Raw genomic sequence first — 19,435 nt, forward strand, 5'->3', positions numbered from 1 at the left:
AAATATTTTATTACTTAAAATATTATATAATATTAAAAATATAAAAATGGTTCAACGGTTAAACCATTGAATCTGATTATTATGCTAAAACCATGTTTTATCACCCGAAAATAAGCCGGTAAAATACAAATGCGAAATTAATTTAAAAATGTGAGTAAGTTGCAGCTGGATGAATTGAGCTACAACAACAACGTGTAACCGCCACTACGTACTGCCCCCACGTTATCACAAAAACTGCCCACTAAACCTTTTCTCCCTCAAATATTCATGTGCTCTATATATACTCCTCTCTACTGTTGGCATTGGATTACCATCATTTATTGCTTCTATTTCTATACATACATTTTGCTATAATAAAGAATTAGACAATATCCATGGCATCCCGTTTGTTCGTCCTTTCTACTTGTGTGATCATTTTCATGGCTGCCACCAATACTTGTGTTGAAGCTTCCGTGCAATTCAAAGTTGGTGGTAGCTTCGGTTGGCATGAACCTGCAGGCACCAACAATACTGATCAACTTTATATTCAATGGGCTGAAAGGAACAGATTTCAAGTTGGTGATGCTCTTGGTAAGCTTCTTGTATCATATCAATTCACATGCATGCCTTATTTTATTCACTTGAAGATGCATTATATATATTGTGTGATTTTTATTATGCCAGTTTGCTTACGTTGAAGTTACATCATGCATAGTGCAACTTTTCTTAGTCGCATTTCTTGTGTGACATGATTTTTCCAACACCAAAATAAATTAAAATAAAGAGGTAAAGTGAACTCTATGAAAACTGAACTAGCTTTAAATATATGTAAGTGTGAAAAAAAGATGTATTAATCAATGCTTTTGTTTACGCAGTTTTTGAGTACCAGAATGACTCGGTTCTTAGTGTGGAGAAATTTGATTACATGAATTGCGATGCAAGTAATCCTATCACTGCCTTCGACAATGGGAAGAGCACGTTTAATCTTGACAGGCCAGGGAACTTCTACTTCATCAGTGGAACCGATGATCACTGCAAGAATGGCCAAAAACTACTTGTGGATGTGATGCACCCACATACTGTCCTTAAATCTCCACCACCCATTTCCCTTCCACCAGAAGGGTTTCCACCAATGGCTCCTCCACCTTCTGATGATCAAAGCCTAGAGGCTTCATCAGCCTCAGTGCTTCTTACTTTTATGTTTATGTCTCTTTTCGTCACATCTGTTAGTGTCATGCTGTTGGCATTCTGAATGTCTTGTTAAGGTCACAATTGACAACTAGTTGTTTTTCTTTTGTTTATTGCTTCTGGATCGAGTGTCAGTTGTTTAGGTTAGGCATTATCGTTCCAACATTTAATTTTTTTTACTCTTCTAGTCACTTTAATTAATATCATTGTTGGTTTTTTTATTGTATTTATGAACATGGATTGACTTTCTCTTGTGTAAATTTTTGCTTTTGGATTGAAGCATTTGCATTAGTTTATTGCGTGATCTGATTAAGACCATTCACTCTCCGTGAGGAATATGCAATGCAACTCTAGCTAAATAATTCAACATTTAAAGTGAATTCATGCTCTAGAATCCTGACAAAAATATATTTAAAAAACGATTATGGATGACTAGGAAAAGTAAAAGCTAGAGCCAAACACATTTATCATTCTAGCTTTTAATTTATTGAGCGTTCCTTTTCTACATCTAATCACAGGATTTTCCACTCCACGATATATAATTCAACGTTCAAAGGGTATAATTCATGCTCTAGAATCCATTTTCCACTCCACGATGTATATATATAATTCAACGTACAAATGGTGTAATTCATGCTCTAGAATCCACGAGGTATATATATAATTAAACGTTCACCTGTAACATTAATAATTTTATTTAAGAGTTATAATGGAGTGAATACATTTTTGGTTATTTAAAAAAAATTGTTGAAAATATTTTTGTGAAAGTGGGGTGTAAAGGAAGTTGAAAGGATAAAAATGAAAGTTTTTACATTTATAAAAATGAAAACATATTATGGAAGAGCAGGGTAAGTTATTGAATTGACTGGTATTGAGATTCACTTTCGCTGGATTTGCCAAGGGAAAGATTAATCAATTCTAAGCATGTCCAGCAGGAGTGCATCGTCTTCGAATTGACTAATCGTATGGTACCTAGAGAAGACCAAGTAAAATATATAAGAACTACGGATAGGGTGATACTATAGACATTACTATTTACAAACAATCCATCGATATCTATTTTATTTATTTTTATCTCTATTTTTCTATCATATTATATCAGTAAACTTATTATACTTATTTTTTTTTTCTCTCTCCTTAGACGTAAAGTACGTAGCTGAAGTGGTTCATACAACATTTTCCAAGACAATGGTTGTGGCCTGTGGGCAACCATGTCAAAGTTAGTTAGTAAGGTCAAGCTCCATAACCACGTATACTCTCACCCATTAAACGGTTTAGAGGGAATATATTATATTTTCCACTATTTCTACGATCTTATAAGGTAGAAATTTCGACGGGGTTTTAAGAAAAAATGAAAAAAAAAAACCTTTTACGTGGCTTCATATATACCTAAATATAAATCATCTTGAATCCAAAATTTTACAGTACTATTGTATTAGAATTTATTTTATTTTGGATTTGAAATGTTATTACTGTTATTTTTTAGCATTGCTCAAGAGAAGGAATACAACTTTGACTAGCAAAATTAATTGATTTAACATTCATAAATTCATTTTCCAAAGCTCTCATTTCAGTTTTAGATTTTGTTCTTGTCTGATTCTGGCTTGTGAAATAGTTTAATTAAAAGACTATTTATTTATGTACATCATTAACATTATTATGGTACAAGTGGTAGTATGCACATTTTTACACACAAAACATTTTCATTTTGAAAGCCAAATTAATCAGTATGAATGGTAACCCTGTAAATAAGAGCTCTCAAAATCTGAATTTTCACTTTCCATTTGGTAGTCTTCAGCTGCATCCCCATTTGGTAGTCAAGAAAAGAGGTAACTCGAAATGAATAGTGATAAACTACGCAGCAATTTGCATGGGACAACAACATCTACTCTTTTGGGTTAACATTGTCAAGAGAAGAGGTTCCGGCGTGGCAGTTATGTATGCCATATTGTGATATTTCCATTCACACACCATTTCTTTCATTTTTTTTTTCAAGTGACCTGATTATTTCACATCACATTTTTTTTTTAGAATAAACTACTTTTGTCTTATTCAAGATACACTTAAATTATAAAAAAAAAATACACTTAATTGACTCTCCTTTCATCTTATTTTAAGATATACATTTCACTTTCTTAAAAATAATATCTTTCATAAAAAAATATTTTAATGTAAAATGAATAGGTTAGAGTTTTCTTCTTCTTTTTCTCTCGAAGTGATTCTAAACATGATTAATAACTAGTTTTTTTTACTGTAATTAATAACTAGTTTTGGACATCTATTATTAATTATAAGATAAAATATGTTTGGGATTTCTCTAAAATTTGAAAAATATTAATTTTATTTTCAATAAATATTTTTATATTAATTGGTCCCTGTAAAATTAAAACATACTTTTTCTGATTTTCATTGATAACTCCGTTAAACAGTAATTTGAAATGACTATCAAGCTTACATGTGTAATTTGATTATAAAAGAATTAAATAATTTGTAGCGGTTAGAACTCTCTAAAAATGAATTAAATAATTTTTAACAGCTAAAAACTTTTATAAATTGTAATTTTCCGTCACCTCTCTAAGTGATTTTTGGTGTCTTCTAAGTGTGTTTAAGAAAGTAAAAAAAATTAATTAAATTTATTAGTCACATCAAAGAATTGTCTAACTGAGTTATCACTAAGCGAAAAAAAATTATTTTTACAAAAATCAAATTAATATAAAAAAATTTATGAAGACAAAATTAATAGTTTTTAAATTTTAGAAGGACCTAGAACATATTTTATCCTTAATTATATGACCTTAGAAACGGGAAATAAAAATATAAAAAGTCAATAAAAGAGATATTGAAAAATTCACTTTATCTTTAGAAATACTGAAACTAATGTCCCAAAACTAATATTTGGTGAAATTATAAGGCTTAAAAATATAAAATACTATTGAGAGACGCTTTCATAATTATTGAAAAAGATCAAAGTATAAACCTCTATTCATTTTTAAGGGGATTTTGTATTTTAAAATAATTTAGTATTTTTGTATATATGTCCATTTCTATGTTTGATCTTTTATTTCTTGGGTGAGTGTTTGATCTTTTACCTGTCCAGTATTGTATATTTATTACTACTGTAGGATAAGGAGCTTCTTATACGAGGGAAAGAAAAATCCCCATGAGTTACTTCCGAGTCTCGATATAATATCACAGTTCTACATTTGAAATATAGGGTCATTAATTTGGCAAGCAAGTACCATCAACCTAACAATGTTATTGATCATTTGGATTCAGAGTACAATCTCAACTAGCAACTTATGTAAGTTTATTAAATTGGACCGTGGCCTTGCTGAAGAGTGACATGGCCCTGCTTCACAAGGGATGCAATGCAATCATCGAACATTTCTTCAACAGACTTAAAATTGAATCCTAGACTCCTCAGCTTTCCAGTGTTTAGTTCGTAATTTGGCCTATCTAGTTTCTCGAACCTGAAAATCCAATAAAAGATAGTAAGCTACGGTTGTTCCATACATTTTTTTTTTTTTTATCATCACACAAAAATGTGCGTGTGTAATTACATTTTGTAAGACAATTTTAATACCAATTTTCACACTAAAAATTGAAAGCAGTGTTAATATACTAACATGGTTACTTACATAGTGCAATGAGAAAGCATTAACCAACCTTTTGGAGATGGGGAGGGTAGGATAACGATTTGCTAGCAATGCAGCCAAATCATCTTCATCCATTACGGTAGAGCTGCAAAGGTATCTACCATGGGAGCCTTCATTTTCATAAACAAGGATTTGGCAAAGGGCAACATCATCGATATGAACATATCCCATCCTTCCAAGTAGTTGGAATCGCTTGGTTTCTCCTGTTCATTATTAGAATAATAACCAACAATTATTCAAAGAAAATGTACCAACCTTGGGGGGGCTAAGCATATTTATTTGTGTTACCTTTGAGCAAGCCTAGCACATCAGATGCAGTAGAGCATAAATTTGGTGGCAAGCTGGGTCCAATGATGAATGATGGCAGAACTGTCACCAAATTTATTCCATTCTCTATGCAGTATTCCCACGCTGCTCTTTCTGCCTGTGTCTTTGCCATCGCATACCATGCCTTCAATACATGTTACAACTTAGCAGTTTCTTTTGAAGCCTAAAAAACATAAATTAACATGTACCTAGCTAGGAGGGACAAAAAAATTGGGCTTGTGAATAATTGAGTGTGCCCATATTTATGTACGTACTATGTAGGATCACTTAAGGTTAAGCAATAGTACCTACCTGGAGTTTCTCACAAATTTCCAAGGAGCTCCAGGATGATTCATCTAGTGGGGTGTTTGGATCAAAATCATCTCTTAGCCTAAGAGTTGAAGATGATGAGGTTAATACCACACGACAAAGGGCTGGGTTCTTTCCACAAGAGCGAAGAACATTCAGCGTGCCTTTAACTGCCGGTTCCAATATTTCTGACTATTTTTTGTCAAATTTGATAACCAAATTAAAATACCATGGTGAGAGATACTAGCAGTTATGTGAAAGTTTGGATAATTTAATTTGAGAGGTTGTAGATTAACAGAGAAATTAAAAAGCTAATTAAATGCTACCATGTGCCATGTCACACACTAATTAAGAACCTTGGGATCAGATATAGTATTGAGTACGGGAGAGGCCACATGGAAGACTCCTTTGCATCCCATGATTGCGTTGTCGAAGCTGCTTTCTTCCATCAAATCGGCTTGGACTAGTTGGAGCCTCTCTGTTGCCCCTTCTAGACACCATAAGTATTCATACTTCTTCTGCTTCCCTGTATGTACATAATACATAAATGTTGTATATTTGTAATTAAATGACATATGGAAGAGAGAAACCTAAATCTCTGACAGTTCCAATGACATGGTAGCCAGACAAAAGAAGTCGCTTAATGAGCCAAGAGGCGAGAAAGCCTGAAGCCCCGGTGACACACACTCTACCTCTGCCTCTTTGTTCCATATCACAAGCCAAGCTGATGATGCATTTCTCCCTGCCACTATATGAAGCCTCCTTAGTCCTCACAAAGATTAGATGACCAAGCTAATTACTATTAACTAACTCTCTGGTCAAGGGTGCATGATCTACCTAATCTAAATTTGTCCAACTACACTTAAAAACTGATGATGTTCTGGTGAAACTACTAGTTTACCATTTGATATAAATGGAATCCTGTGCTGTAAATAACTTCCAGTTTAACATATTTTGAATAGCTTCAATTTGGTGGCACTGATAGTGACGGTTAACAATAACATCTATGAATATGATCAACTACTTCATTATGTACTTTGGTTTTAGTGCAAGTACTGTTTGATTCGTCGGTGCTTGGCTTTAAACATTGCACTTCAGGGGGACAACAGCGCCAGATCCCCATGTGACTGCACTCTGTTCATCGACCCTAAACCAAACCGAAAGAAAAAGGAGCAAAGTGGATCATCCTTTTGACTTACATAAACGCCAAGGCTCAAACTGCTTTATACGCCAATTCAATGTTCAACAATATTTGCTGCATGAAAACCTGATAGGCTGATACCTTTAATTAAGATATAATGATAAAAAAATAAACAATTGTTCAATTAATTTATTGTAAAGTGATTCTATGAGGGAATGGTCTAACTCTAACATTGGTTTTAGATTAAAATTAAAAAATTATAATTATTTAAAAAGTCAAATTTATTGATCAGTTTTTCCGAGTAAATTTATTTACAATGGTTTCGTCTAGTTTCATGTTTTTTTGAAGAGATCTAGTTTAATCTTTATTTACCGGTTTAATTGTACTTTGTCTCGTTCTTTTATTTACAATGTTTTTAGATTAATTGTTGTTTCAGAAGCACCAAACATCCAAATGTGCATTCCAATGCACAAAATGAATAAATAATAACATTGCTAAATTGAAAGAAGAAGAAAAATGTGAGTTATGTTTAACTAAACTATAACCCGAATACACCATAATAAGTCTTTAATTTACTTAGAATAAAAAGACATCTCTTTTGTTGTTCATTATTTTCGTAAAAACAATAATTTAAGTATCATCAACATGACAATTAAATCACTATATATTACAACACATTTTTAGATTATTGTAGGTCAAATATTGTGTTTTTTTTTTTAAGTGGTACACTGTGTTTACTCATTGTCATATCATATCTAATTTGTCATGGCAGCTAATTCTATTAAATATTAGATGAAATCAAATTGAAGGGATTTGTAAATAGGAAAAATAAAAACTTGATCAGCATAGCCGAATTGAAATTTGAAAATCAAAATCATACAATTGCAATACTAAGAGCCTAAAGATGCAGAATATATATATAACAAATATCAATATTTTAATAGAAGAAAAACAAGTTGAAATACTGATTTTTTTTCCTGAGTTCTTTCATGAATTCCCAAGTTTAGCAAGCGACGACATTTAATTTAATCACGTCTTGTTTAACTAAGATGGCCACGTAAAACAAGAAGCGCCCATGGCCTAATGGATAAGGCGTCTGACTTCTAATCAGGCGATTGTGGGTTCGAGTCCCACTGGGCGTGATTACAATTTTTTTATTATTAATATCTCAAATATGTATTTATTTTTTTACAGCAATATAAAACTTGGATGGTATACAACTCCCCCTTTATTAAGCCAGTTTTCAACTCAACAGACCACTTTCTACTAAGGAGCTAAAGAATATCAACATCTGATCGAAGGGAAAATGTTATGTTAGACAAACAAAATTACTCAAAAAAGGGAAAATGTAATGGAGTTATTAATATTACTATTTTCTAAATGTTTATTATTTCTTAATATGATCAAGTTTCATTTTTTTTTCAAATTGTGATCAAAACTGAACCAAATCAAACATAAAATTATAAACCACTGAAAGATTGAAGGAGATCAATTTGATTTGGTTTTTATCTTTTTCAAATCAAAAGGTTCAATTTGATTTTTGGTTTAATATGAGGGAAAATGTTTATCTACAAGTGTCGACTAAAAAATGCTAGAATGATTCATATAATTTTGAGGATGATTTTACAAATTTATAATAATTTAACTTAACAAATTACAAGTTAGTTATGTGACAATTCATTTTAATTTTTCATTCTTATTGTCAAGCAACCTATAATGTGTGTGTTTTAAAAAATATTCATTTCGAATGAGTTTGAATAAGGGACTATTCAACATAAGTAATAAAAATATATTATTTTTGTACATCGTAGCCATTATGTTATTTCACCTCTTTGGTAAGGTGTTTTTTAATTTTATTTTTTTTTACAAATAGAACAAAATAAATTAAATATCTAATATCTAATACTTCAAAACACATATTACTTATTCCATAAAATAAATTTAAGGAAAATAATCTGTACATATACTTTTAAAATATTTTTTTTAATTAGTATCAACAAGATATTTTATATGGATGAATTTCATTTTGTTTCCTACAAAAATATATTTTATCCATTGTCCTCAAAATCAATATTACTTAAATTAGGTTTTTTTTAATAATCACCAAAAGCTATCCACTCACACATCTTTCTCTTTCTCATATATCCTTATTCTTTTCCTCGAAAAAACTCTCAAAGTTGATTCTTTTTTACCACTAGTTCCTATTTCGTTTTCAACCTCCTCAGGTAGATATTTGGAAGAACAAATCAACGAACGCCCTTCTCATCATCTCCTCTTTATATCCCCTAAAAAAACTTTGAGAAAATACCAACATCATCTTATCTACCTTAACTTTACTCTCTTTTTCCCTAGCACTCTCAATGGAGAACATTGTGGTCAAAACCTTTCCCAAAAACTCATCTATGAAGAGCACACGAACAACATCAAAAAGCTATGGACGGACATGGCAAAAGCTTCAATGGATCATTTTTTGTTTGAAACCCTAGCTAGGTTTATTTCAAGATGAGTTTTTATTTTCGTTATTTCTTTCTTTTCTGAGATGCATTTTTATTTTGTGGAATTAATGTTAGCCTTTGTTTTTTTTTTTTTGCAACATGCATTTTCTATTGTAATGTTGTGGTATTATTTTTCTTTCTTTGATTCATCTATGTTGAAGTTCGTTAATTTAAAACTTTAAAATAATTTTTTTATGATTGATTTTGTGATGTATGAATTTTTTCCACAAAATTTAGTCTTGCAATGAAAGGAATCATAGATTGAAGAATTTTCAACTTGGGCTGAATGTAATTTATGACCCATTTTAAGTGATTCAATCTATAGCCAAAGGAAAATGCGCTACACACTTGAGAAATTGTAATTTTCAAGATAATTAAATTAGAATTTTAAGAGTCATGAGTCACAACCTATTGATGTTTAAAGGTTGGTGTTGTTTCTTATAAATGAGTAATTACGTGTTGTTTCTTGTATATTAGCCAACTTTGAAAGTTCTTTAGAAATTTTTTGAACGGAATTTATTGTTTAACTATCAAATATAAGAACAAAGCACGAATGATTTTGCGTAGGAGAATCAGAGGAAAACTTTTCACCATACACAAGAATCAACAAGTACTTTCTTATTTTATTTATCCAAAACAAAACCTACAAGTAATATTGTGTCTTTCTTTATTTTATTTTTTTAGAATCACATTATGGAGAAATTGAGTCACATTTCTAGAATGAGTTTAAGCAAGAACTTCGTAGGGAGATAATCATTGTATGATGCCAAAAGAAATAGACATAGAGTGAGTGTAAACTTGATTAGAAAACAACCTTTTATAACACAAGGTTGATCTGATCTAAGGATGCTTTATAACCTCACTCAGAATCAATCTATCATGTTTTGTTATGTGGATTATTCAAGATTCCATATAATTATTTGTATAAACCCATTTTGTACTATACTAAGTCCACCTCGTGCGACAAGAAGATTTTAGTGTGCTTCATTTGGTGCAAGTTGAAACAAGTTTTTGATGATTAAAGCAGCGGTAGTCAATTAGTAGGTTTAGGTGATTAAAATAAATTTTATGCTTGGTAAAAATAATGTAACGATGAAACCACATATGATTATGCGTCCTTATTTACTTGAAATAAAGGGACATGTGTGCAATATTTTTATACATGTTGTCTATTTTAAATGTTGATTTTAGAATTTACATTACATAAACTTTTATTTATTAATTAGTCTGATACCTATTTTTGGCGTTACTTATTTTATTGTTTTCGACATGATTTTATCAATTCAACTATAAATGTATTCTTTGTTGAATTTGACTATTTTTAGAAAAAATGAATATCTGAAATTAAAAATCAAGATTAGGATCCAAATTCTGAATAAACTTCATCAGCTACAACAACTTTCAATATGCATCTTTGTTTGAGAGATTTTTAATGTCGATTATTTGGGGAGAATTTGTACTTAAGATAAATTATGTTGAATCAACTCAAGTTTTTTATTGTTTTATAATAAGTAAGACACATGAATATTTTTTTTGATTGTTTTGTTTTCATTTTTATTTTTTATTTATATTTATATAAATAAATCCGTTCTCATAAAATTAATTTTTATAATGAAATGAGACAAATATCTTTAATTTTTTGTTGGTTGGGCATCTAATAAATACTTTTTGGATAAGTAAACTTGTTATGTTTCTTTAAATATGTTGGTCAAATTTGTATAATATAACATGACATTATTTTTTATCTCTGAAATCGATATTATAAATAATTCTTAAATATTTTTTAAAAAAAAGTGCATTTCACGAGTACAAAAACTAGTTTCTTAATATGACCGAGTTTCCAGGAGCATTCAGAACTAAATTAAATTGAACATAAAGCCGCAAACCGCGGAAAAATCGAAGAGCATCAATTTGGTTTGACTTTTTTTTCAAATCAAGCAGTTTAGTTTGGTTTTCAGTTTAATATGCGGAAACTAAACCAAATCACACTTATTAGTTTAAGTTTAATTATTATAAGACTCAAGACTTATGTGTATACAACATGCAGTTTAAGTTTAACCTTACGTGAAAATGATACTTACATAAAGTCATACCCTATGACTAAAACACTTAACATTTAATCTCTACTCTCTACTCTCTCTCTCATCCAACGCCTAAAATTAGAACTCTAAAACTATGGTTGGAAGCAAGTAATATGAATATTGTCTTACTATTTTTTTTTAGTCTTTGTAACTTGGATTAGTTATTATTCAAGTTTTGTCCAATTATAATAAACTTTTTTTAGCATTTTTTAATACTTGCTAGAGGAATTTTCAAATCGCAAAAATCAATCAAAAACAAAATCGTAAAAGATTGATTTGGATTTCATAAATAATTTAAATCAAACCAAACTGTACCACATTTAATTTTTTTGTTTGATTCAAATTAATTTTAAATTAAAACTTTGTCAAACCGCACAACGAACACTCCTAAACTACCCTTAAACAATCCTATCAAATAAGTAACTCATCAACCACTAATTTTGATTGCATATTTTTTCTGTTATTGATCAACAGTTACTTGATTTTTTTTATAGAAGTTTTTATTTCTTCTCCAATTTTATCTTCACTGTTTGATATTATTTCCACAATTTTTGTTAATTTAATTACATTCGTGAGATTTTTTCGAGTATATATTATTTATGGATTATATATTTTTATTGTCAATAATTAAAATTATATTTATATACTTTTTTAAAATCATATTTAAATCTTTATACACTCAAAACAATAAATATTGTCATACTAGTTAATGAAAGATTTAAAAGCATAATTTATCTATATATATATATATAATTATCTTGTCAAACTTTTTAAAATTAAAAAGTTGTTAATGTTGTTGTCATGATACCATTCAACATTGTTATTTGATAGTAATGCTTAGAATAAAATAAAAAAACTATAGGGGACTAAAACTAAACTAAACCTTTAAACAATGAAAATTAAAAAAAATATCCTATTTTATCGGGATTAAAAGGTTTTTAGGTTTACTTTTAAATTTATTTAAGAGTAAACTATACTTGTACCTTCTGTGTTTTTTTTTTCAAATTGCATCAGATATTTCTTTTTTTTTTTTTTGCACCCTACAAAAACTACTTAATTATTTTGCTCACATTACACCTAAATCTCCTTCCTTCCAAATATCGTTTAATAATTTAACAGAACGTAGATACATACTGGTCACATGACTTTTAATGAAAATTTATGTCTAAGATACATTCATTTTTTTTTTTTAACTCCATAAAAGACATGACATCATTTTCAATCTAAAAATATTTTAACATTCTTCCTTCTTTTTTTCTCTCTAATTGGATGTAAACTCGACTTTTTGTTGGATATGAATCTACCTTGTTGGTACGCATGTGTTAACATCATTCTTTCTTCTTCTTCTTTTTAGTTTAATTTTTTTGGGTGTGTGTTGGATCGTTTAGTTGTTACGTTTTTGTTTGACGTATTTCCAGCAATGTCTATTGATTAAATATGGTCATTTGCTTCAAATTTTAGTATTTTGCTCCTATATTTGTGTTTTTAATTCATTTCTTTGAAATATTTAGTTTTGATGGTTAGGTGTTTGTTATAATATCTAAATCAAGAGTTGCATCTCCTTCAAGTGTTAGCAATAATGAAGTAAGAGTTAAATATTAAAGGAAAAAATGTTATTGCCTTAAGAAATGTCCATTCAAAGGATCAATTGTTAATTTGTAATTGAGTATTTAACAAAGATATCAAGATAACTTCATTTGCTCACATATTTCAATTGACGTTAGTTAGTTAACAGAAGGGGGTAAAATTAATGTAAAAAAAGGGAGGGGTACTGGGTGTAAATTAAGAAAACACAGTGAGTGTGAATATAACAAAGATGTTAGGACAATTTCGTCTGTTCACATATTTTAATTGACGTTAATTAATGACATTAACAAAATATAGATAAAAGTAATAAAAAAAAAGAATATCAAGTGCAATTTAAGAAAAAAAATAGAGGGGATACAAGTGTATTTACTCTTTATTTAAACTTTGAATAACGGCCACTGGATATAGGTTTATAAATTACTTTGTGCTAAGTTATCAACAGCGCCCATGGCCTAATGGATAAGGCGCTTGACTTCTAATCAAGCGATTGTGGGTTCGAGTCCCACTGGGCGTGTAAAGTTCTTTTGATCTTTTTTATAAATCTCAAATTATACTATTTTATCAATTAAAAAAGAGAAACTATTAAGAATTAACAAGAAATATATATTAGTATATGCCTATTGTGGCATTAAGTACAGGTTATGATCGTCCATTTTTTCAAATAAATAAATCATACTTCCTCTGTCTTTACCCCTAACATGTTACTTAATTAGATAAATAACAAAAAAATTATTATTATGACACTCCTAGCACATGATTATTTTCCTTCTGCCTTCTTTCTATGACTAGCTATGTAGTTTTTTTTTTTTTTTTTTTAAGGAAGTGACTATGTAGTTATGTGCCTGCAAAATTCCCTTTTCAAATTTAATTTAGGTGGAATTTTAGGATAATTTATAGGATGATTCATAACCTATCTTAATTAAGAGGTTGAAGAATATATCAATTATTGTGCCCTTCAAAAAAAATGTATGAATTATCGTAAAATTTTTATTTTTTTTCTTAAAATAATAATAATTAAATAAAAACTCCTAACCCGTCTAAGAAAAAAATAAAACTCTCTAATAATCAATCGGCACCTACCTTTGGAGCATTAGTCAACTTCAATCTTCATGAAAACAAAAGTTATCGAGAAATCATAATTGCTAACTTAATTATATCAATTAACCTTGTAGGACAATATGTCGTCCTTGAAGCTTGTTAGCTAGAAAAAAAGTGACAAAGATTTTCAATATGATGTAACTTGCCAAGATGGACACACTTGTCCTTCTTAAAGAAAAACGTGAATCAAATTATGGATTTTTCTGATCATGATGCTATTTGTTGTTTTGAATTTCATAACTTTGTTGTGTGCTTTCTATGATTGGTGCACAGGACTTGGACTTGTCGTAAGATAAAATATGTTATTATTAATTAATTAATATGGACCCAATCTCTTTATGATTAATTATTATTTATCATTTCACAATAGTTAAGAAAATTTTAAGTGAACGGTTGCTAAGAAACAAGCTTTTAGTGACAATAGCTACATATCCCATTAAAGAAGCGGGAAGTTGGATATGTCTATCTAAGCTTTCAAAAAGACTATGAAAGAAAACAAATTCTGCTAAAAAATTGAATCTTTTCCATTAGCCTTCTAATTAGCATATATTTTTTAGTAAAAAATATACATCAATTATAATCTTGGTTGAAAAACTCGTTAATTATTTTTAGTAAAGTTTCTTTTATATATATATATATATATATATATATATATATATATATATATATATATATATTAAAAATATTAAAATTGAATTTAGAGATAGAGATAGAAAAAAAGATAGATTAAAAGAGATCATTTTAAAAAAAAAATCTAATATGTAGATAAATATGAAATGAGAATTATTTGATATAATTGACAGGATTTTATTTTTTTTTGCTAATCGTGTAAAGCCAATGAAAAGAAAAAAAACAAGAGAATAAAAAGGATGAAAAATATATTTAAATTATATATTTTAATTTATAATATAAAAGTTAATATTGCCATGTGATACTTAAGAACATTTTATGTCAATCATCTTGAAAAATGAAAAGGCACTTCTTATGATAACTAAAAAACAAGTGTTGGCTTGTATTTTAAAAGCGTATTAGCTGTAGATTCCAACTATGCATTTGCTTAGTTTCAATATCTGCATTGTGAATCACACAAATTTTAGAGACATTGGCAATTGGCAATAATTTAAAGGGGCTGTTGATTCCCTTTGAATGGTGGGTTCTGCCGTACTTCCAATAATTGTAATGTCAATATGAGAGTTTGAGTTTTTCCTTTTTCGCCCTTTTCGGGTGGGTGTCAAGGAAGTACACTACATTATAATTTTAGCGTGCTACCTTCGGATTTGTAACCTTTTTTTATCCTTAAAATCTGAGAAAAAAAAATGAAGAAAAATTGTATTGTTGGTAAGGCAAGTTATATTAATGTGAAAATTGGCAAATATCAATATACTTTCTTTGCTTAAAAAAAAAAGCAATATACTTTTTTTTTATAATAATCAACTTAAAATATCTCTTATATTAATTATATTTTTATAAAAGTAGTCTTAATCATGGGTCATTTCTTCTAATTTAGTAAACAGTAGGTGTAAAATGTTAATGTTTTAAGTTTTTTGAAAGTTTAACTTTGTCCCGTGAAAAGCTTATGTTGTCTCTTCATATACATAATTAATAAAAATTAAAACAATAAATACATTACTAATGGGAGAAATTAAAAGAATTAAAGTCAATAAAAATATTTGAAAAAAATATAAGAGTATACATGTCTAATTAATATTAGGGATAATTTTAAAATAGTTTAATGGTATACATTGTTTAAAATAATATAAATTCTATTTTTTCATTTAAATAAAACATATAAATTTATGATTTTTTTTCCTAAATCACATGTATCTTTCATTAGAAATAATCTTATTTAAATCAGATAAGATCGTTATGAACGATAATTTTTTTTTCTCTAAAGTGAATTAGTTAACTAAGTCTTGTAAAAAAATAATAATAAGGTTTATTATATATCTTGTCTAAAAATATAACGTGAAATTACTTATTAGTACTTTAAGCACAACAGTTAATTTTTTTAAAATCTTTTTTATGAAAAATATAACATTTGGTATTATCAATAAATCCAAATGTGATTTTTTTTTTAATTTTTTTTAGAAATTTTCTAACCAGTTTTAAACGACTCATGAGCGGGAATCAAAATATAACACAATTTTAAATATTTAATATATTAATGTACTTTTATTTTCGAATAATTTATATTTTAAATTTTTGGCATGCCAACAAAACCCATCACATGTTAATGCATTGGTTTAAAGTATAGGAAAAGTGTCTGTTCTTGGAATTTAATTCAACAAAATACTCATTTTGCTCTCCGTGGTTTGTGGCAATGTATATTTACAATTGTGAGCTTTTTCCCCTCTACAAGTGTGATCCGAGCAATGTTTCTCCTTCCCCTTGGGATAATAAGAATACTAATTTTCATTTCCAATATTGACAGTGCTTTTCTATTATAAAAAATTTCATATGCTAATAAAAATGTTAGCTACTAATTTTTTAATTGCTATAATTTTATCTAACTTAAATTAAATTTTTGTTATAGATATTTTAGATTTCATAGTTACAATGAATTCACTTATTTCATTTAGAAATAGTATAGATACATTTTTCAAACAACATTTATAGAAAAATAATGTTGAATAGATAAAATAAAGGTTTAATATATCTTTTGGTTCTTAAATATGTCTGCATTAACTTTTCGTTTTAATTCTTCAATACCTAAAATTTTTACATTTTAGTCTTTGTATGAGTAATTTTTATATTTTATATAAAAATAAATAAATATAATGTGTAATATCACTAAATCTTAATGCATGTAAATATAATTTGAGAAAAAAACTATAAGAAAAATAAAATAATTTTATATTATCATCGAATAATAATTTATCATATATATAAATATGAGTTTAATAAATTATATAATAATTATTTTAAAAATTATGCTAATTATGATATGATATTGAATTTGATTCCCACTGTCAATATAGAAAGAATTAAAATCGCTCAATCATAAATCGAAAGTGTAATTAAGTTAAATTACAATCACTTTCAACAAAAATCTTCATTTGCTAATTTGGCTATCTAGAATAATAAACTACCAAAAAGATAGGAAAGATATGCAAGACTACAAATAATCATTGGTTAATAATAGTTTATGAGACTCAGAAACAGTTAATTAATTAAGCTAATCTCTTGTTACGATAAATTAATTAAGAAATGAACAAGAAGCAACGTGTCCAGCCTGAGTCCTAAACAGCGACTGGACTATAGAAAGTTGGGAGATTCATTTTAGTGTACTTTGGTATAAATGCATTGAGGAGTCTCCTGAGACCTACCAAATGACACACGACACAGATTTGGAGTGTCCCTTTGATAGCACGTATGCTTAAGTGTTACTAAGAAGCATATGCGTACTCTATACTTATCCCAACAAGATCGTCAATTAATTAATTCATAAGTGAATTGAAACAACCAACCCTGCGGAATTTTTCAATGGAAGGAGATTTTTTCCGTTTCACTTATTTATTTGCACTGTATTAGTGATCAAGTTGAAGTTTTATTCTAGTACAATTCCTAAGGCTTAATTAATTATAGTTACATCGCTGTTACATTTGACAGATAAGCACTGCAAAGCCACCAACTACTGCCGCGCGTTCATTGTCCCTTGTCCTTTTCAAATTTGTAATTAGGGGCCACACAAGAGTTTGCTTCGTCATACCTAATTATTCAACCATTGATATTTTGAGAGAAAAATGGTGATTATGAAGTATTATCGATTGTTTTAAAAAAATGAAGTGCTATCGACAATTTATTTGAAGACTATATTTTTTAAAAAAACGAGCGTATTTATTTTAATTAAGTTAAATTTACACTTTAAAAACCAAGCAATATTTACATTGGAAATTATTTCAACGAGCTCATATGATAAAATTATTTGCAATAGTTCAAAGATCTAGGTTTCAGTTTTGCATTCCCATAAGTTTAATTTTCATGCCAATTGTTGTAAATATTTTCACACTGTAAATCACTTAAAAATTATCCTAAATATAACTCTTAAGATAAATATTAATTATAAAAATCAATAAATTTATCATATAAATTATATGTGATTATACGATGGTATAAAAAAATATACATTCTCAAATCTTAATACATTTCAATTATATATTTATATATATAACATCTTCTAAACATTCTGTAAAACAAAAAAATCTTCTAAATATTGTATAACTTTTATATCTTAATATTAATTATTTACGAAAGATCTAACAACCTGCATTTATTCCTTTCATTTTTGTATAAAAACAGTCCTTACATGCCCGTCTCGCACACACATCATATCCTACTACATATATAAGTAGTGTGATTGCCCCAAACCACATTAAATATTAATAATTAGTAATATATTGAGATAAAACAGTTTAAAGCTTCGAGTAGTTCAGACGTAAGTGATGAAAACAAAGCCAATTTCGAAGGCTTTATCTTCTTTTGTGGACATGCAAATGCCAATCTGTATCTGTTTCGCCTGCTTCGAATGTCGATGATGGTGAATTAAAAAACAAATAGAGTAAGTTGTTCCCAACTTGCAAGGTAATACTTTGAGTAAAAACAAATAGAAGCCATGCACTCAATAAAATTAGTGGATTTAAATTCTTGCTAATTTTAAAAAATTGGTTTATCTCGCTTTTTTAAATACGATAATATTATAGTGTCGAGTTAATATTATCACAAACTACCGATAAAAAAATATTATTACAAAATAAACTTCAAATTCTATTCTCTGTTAAATAAGATAATTACACTTATTTTGTATGAATAAAGATTAAATTTAATACATTTTTAGTTAAAATATTTATTATTATCTACATGAGATATTGATAAAATATTATAAACTGTTATTGTACACAATCTATAAGCACAACTTTTCAATTCTTAAATAGATCCACTTTAAAACCTTATTTAGAATGAGACACGCTCATATTAAGTTCCGAAAACCTTACGTGATAAGAAACAATCATATACGTACTGGCAGTACCAAACATCAGTTGACATGAACCACACGTAAACCTTATTTGTATTTTAGCTAGTTTTATCTAAAAAAAACCCCACTTAAAATTTTAAATTTTTCATTCTACTTCCAAGAGAAAGAAGAAACAAAACTTCAACCCTACTTATTAACGCTAACTGTAAGAAGCGTTAGGTTTTCTTTCTAATTTAGTTATAAGTCAGAGTAACCACATACATTAAAAAAAAAGGTATATCAAAAGTTAAATTAATAATTATCTTTATAAAATGTATATATATTAAACATACAAACATTTGTATAAACTTATAGATAAAAACATAATGACTGGTTAAGTGTGTGTTTGAATCAAACTAACAAGTGTTGTTCTGTATAAGTGTATATCATGTAAGATTTTTTTCAACGTATGAAAAAATCGAAAAATATAAATAGAAATATTTAAAATTGTAACAAAATATGCATAATTGAAGATAAAAATATGAGTAAAGTTTAAAAGAATTAAAGGTAACTTATACTCACTTTTACACTTTATTTCATACATTACCCAAAAAAAATTATTTTTACACTGTTTAATCACTTTT

The 19,435-nt window shown here is 28.3% G+C and overlaps 2 protein-coding genes and 2 non-coding genes across 5 annotated transcripts; 3 read left to right on the forward strand and 1 right to left on the reverse strand.

Moving 5' to 3' along the window:
• Nucleotides 1–374: 374 nt before the first annotated feature.
• LOC100783893 (early nodulin-like protein 1) lies at nucleotides 375–1,391 on the forward strand. Its single transcript, XM_041008563.1, has 2 exons — nucleotides 375–570; nucleotides 825–1,391. The coding sequence occupies exons 1-2, from the start codon at nucleotides 375–377 to the stop codon at nucleotides 1,229–1,231; spliced, it is 603 nt and encodes a 200-aa protein (XP_040864497.1). The 3' UTR covers nucleotides 1,232–1,391.
• A 2,954-nt stretch (nucleotides 1,392–4,345) lies between these two features.
• On the reverse strand, nucleotides 4,346–6,440 carry LOC100804211 (tetraketide alpha-pyrone reductase 1). Of its 2 annotated transcripts, none has more exons than XM_003543582.5 (6): nucleotides 6,029–6,440; nucleotides 5,795–5,964; nucleotides 5,442–5,630; nucleotides 5,112–5,274; nucleotides 4,834–5,026; nucleotides 4,346–4,637 (listed from the first exon to the last, which is right to left on the reverse strand). In XM_003543582.5, exons 1-6 carry the CDS (start codon nucleotides 6,147–6,149, stop codon nucleotides 4,478–4,480), a joined length of 996 nt encoding a protein of 331 aa, XP_003543630.1. In that variant the 5' UTR covers nucleotides 6,150–6,440; the 3' UTR covers nucleotides 4,346–4,477. The 2 variants fall into 2 exon arrangements, with proteins under 2 accessions (XP_003543630.1, XP_006595128.1); XM_006595065.4 differs by having other exon boundaries at nucleotides 6,131–6,437.
• Nucleotides 6,441–7,648: 1,208 nt separating this feature from the next.
• Nucleotides 7,649–7,721, forward strand: TRNAR-UCU (transfer RNA arginine (anticodon UCU)). Its single transcript has one exon. It is a non-coding gene; the product is annotated as a tRNA-Arg (tRNA).
• Nucleotides 7,722–13,183: 5,462 nt separating this feature from the next.
• On the forward strand, nucleotides 13,184–13,256 carry TRNAR-UCU (transfer RNA arginine (anticodon UCU)). The gene has a single exon. It is a non-coding gene; the product is annotated as a tRNA-Arg (tRNA).
• Nucleotides 13,257–19,435: the final 6,179 nt, after the last annotated feature.

The sequence above is a fragment of the Glycine max genome, chromosome 13 (genome assembly GCF_000004515.6).
Source record: "Glycine max cultivar Williams 82 chromosome 13, Glycine_max_v4.0, whole genome shotgun sequence".
In the NCBI taxonomy this organism is placed as follows: Eukaryota; Viridiplantae; Streptophyta; class Magnoliopsida; order Fabales; family Fabaceae; genus Glycine; species Glycine max.

What these genes read in the sequence shown, in the direction of transcription:
- LOC100783893 (XM_041008563.1), top strand. Translation starts at nt 375, where the DNA reads ATGGCATCCCGTTTGTTCGTCCTTTCTACTTGTGTGATCATTTTCATG. An exon ending in TCAAGTTGGTGATGCTCTTG is followed by an intron (nt 571 to 824) that starts GTAAGCTTCTTG and finishes TGTGAAAAAAAG; the next exon opens with ATGTATTAATCAATGCTTTT.
- LOC100804211 (XM_003543582.5), bottom strand. Translation starts at nt 6,149, where the DNA reads ATGGAACAAAGAGGCAGAGGTAGAGTGTGTGTCACCGGGGCTTCAGGC. An exon ending in ATACTATATCTGATCCCAAG is followed by an intron (nt 5,631 to 5,794) that starts GTTCTTAATTAG and finishes GACAAAAAATAG; the next exon opens with TCAGAAATATTGGAACCGGC. An exon ending in AAATTTGTGAGAAACTCCAG is followed by an intron (nt 5,275 to 5,441) that starts GTAGGTACTATT and finishes CATGTATTGAAG; the next exon opens with GCATGGTATGCGATGGCAAA.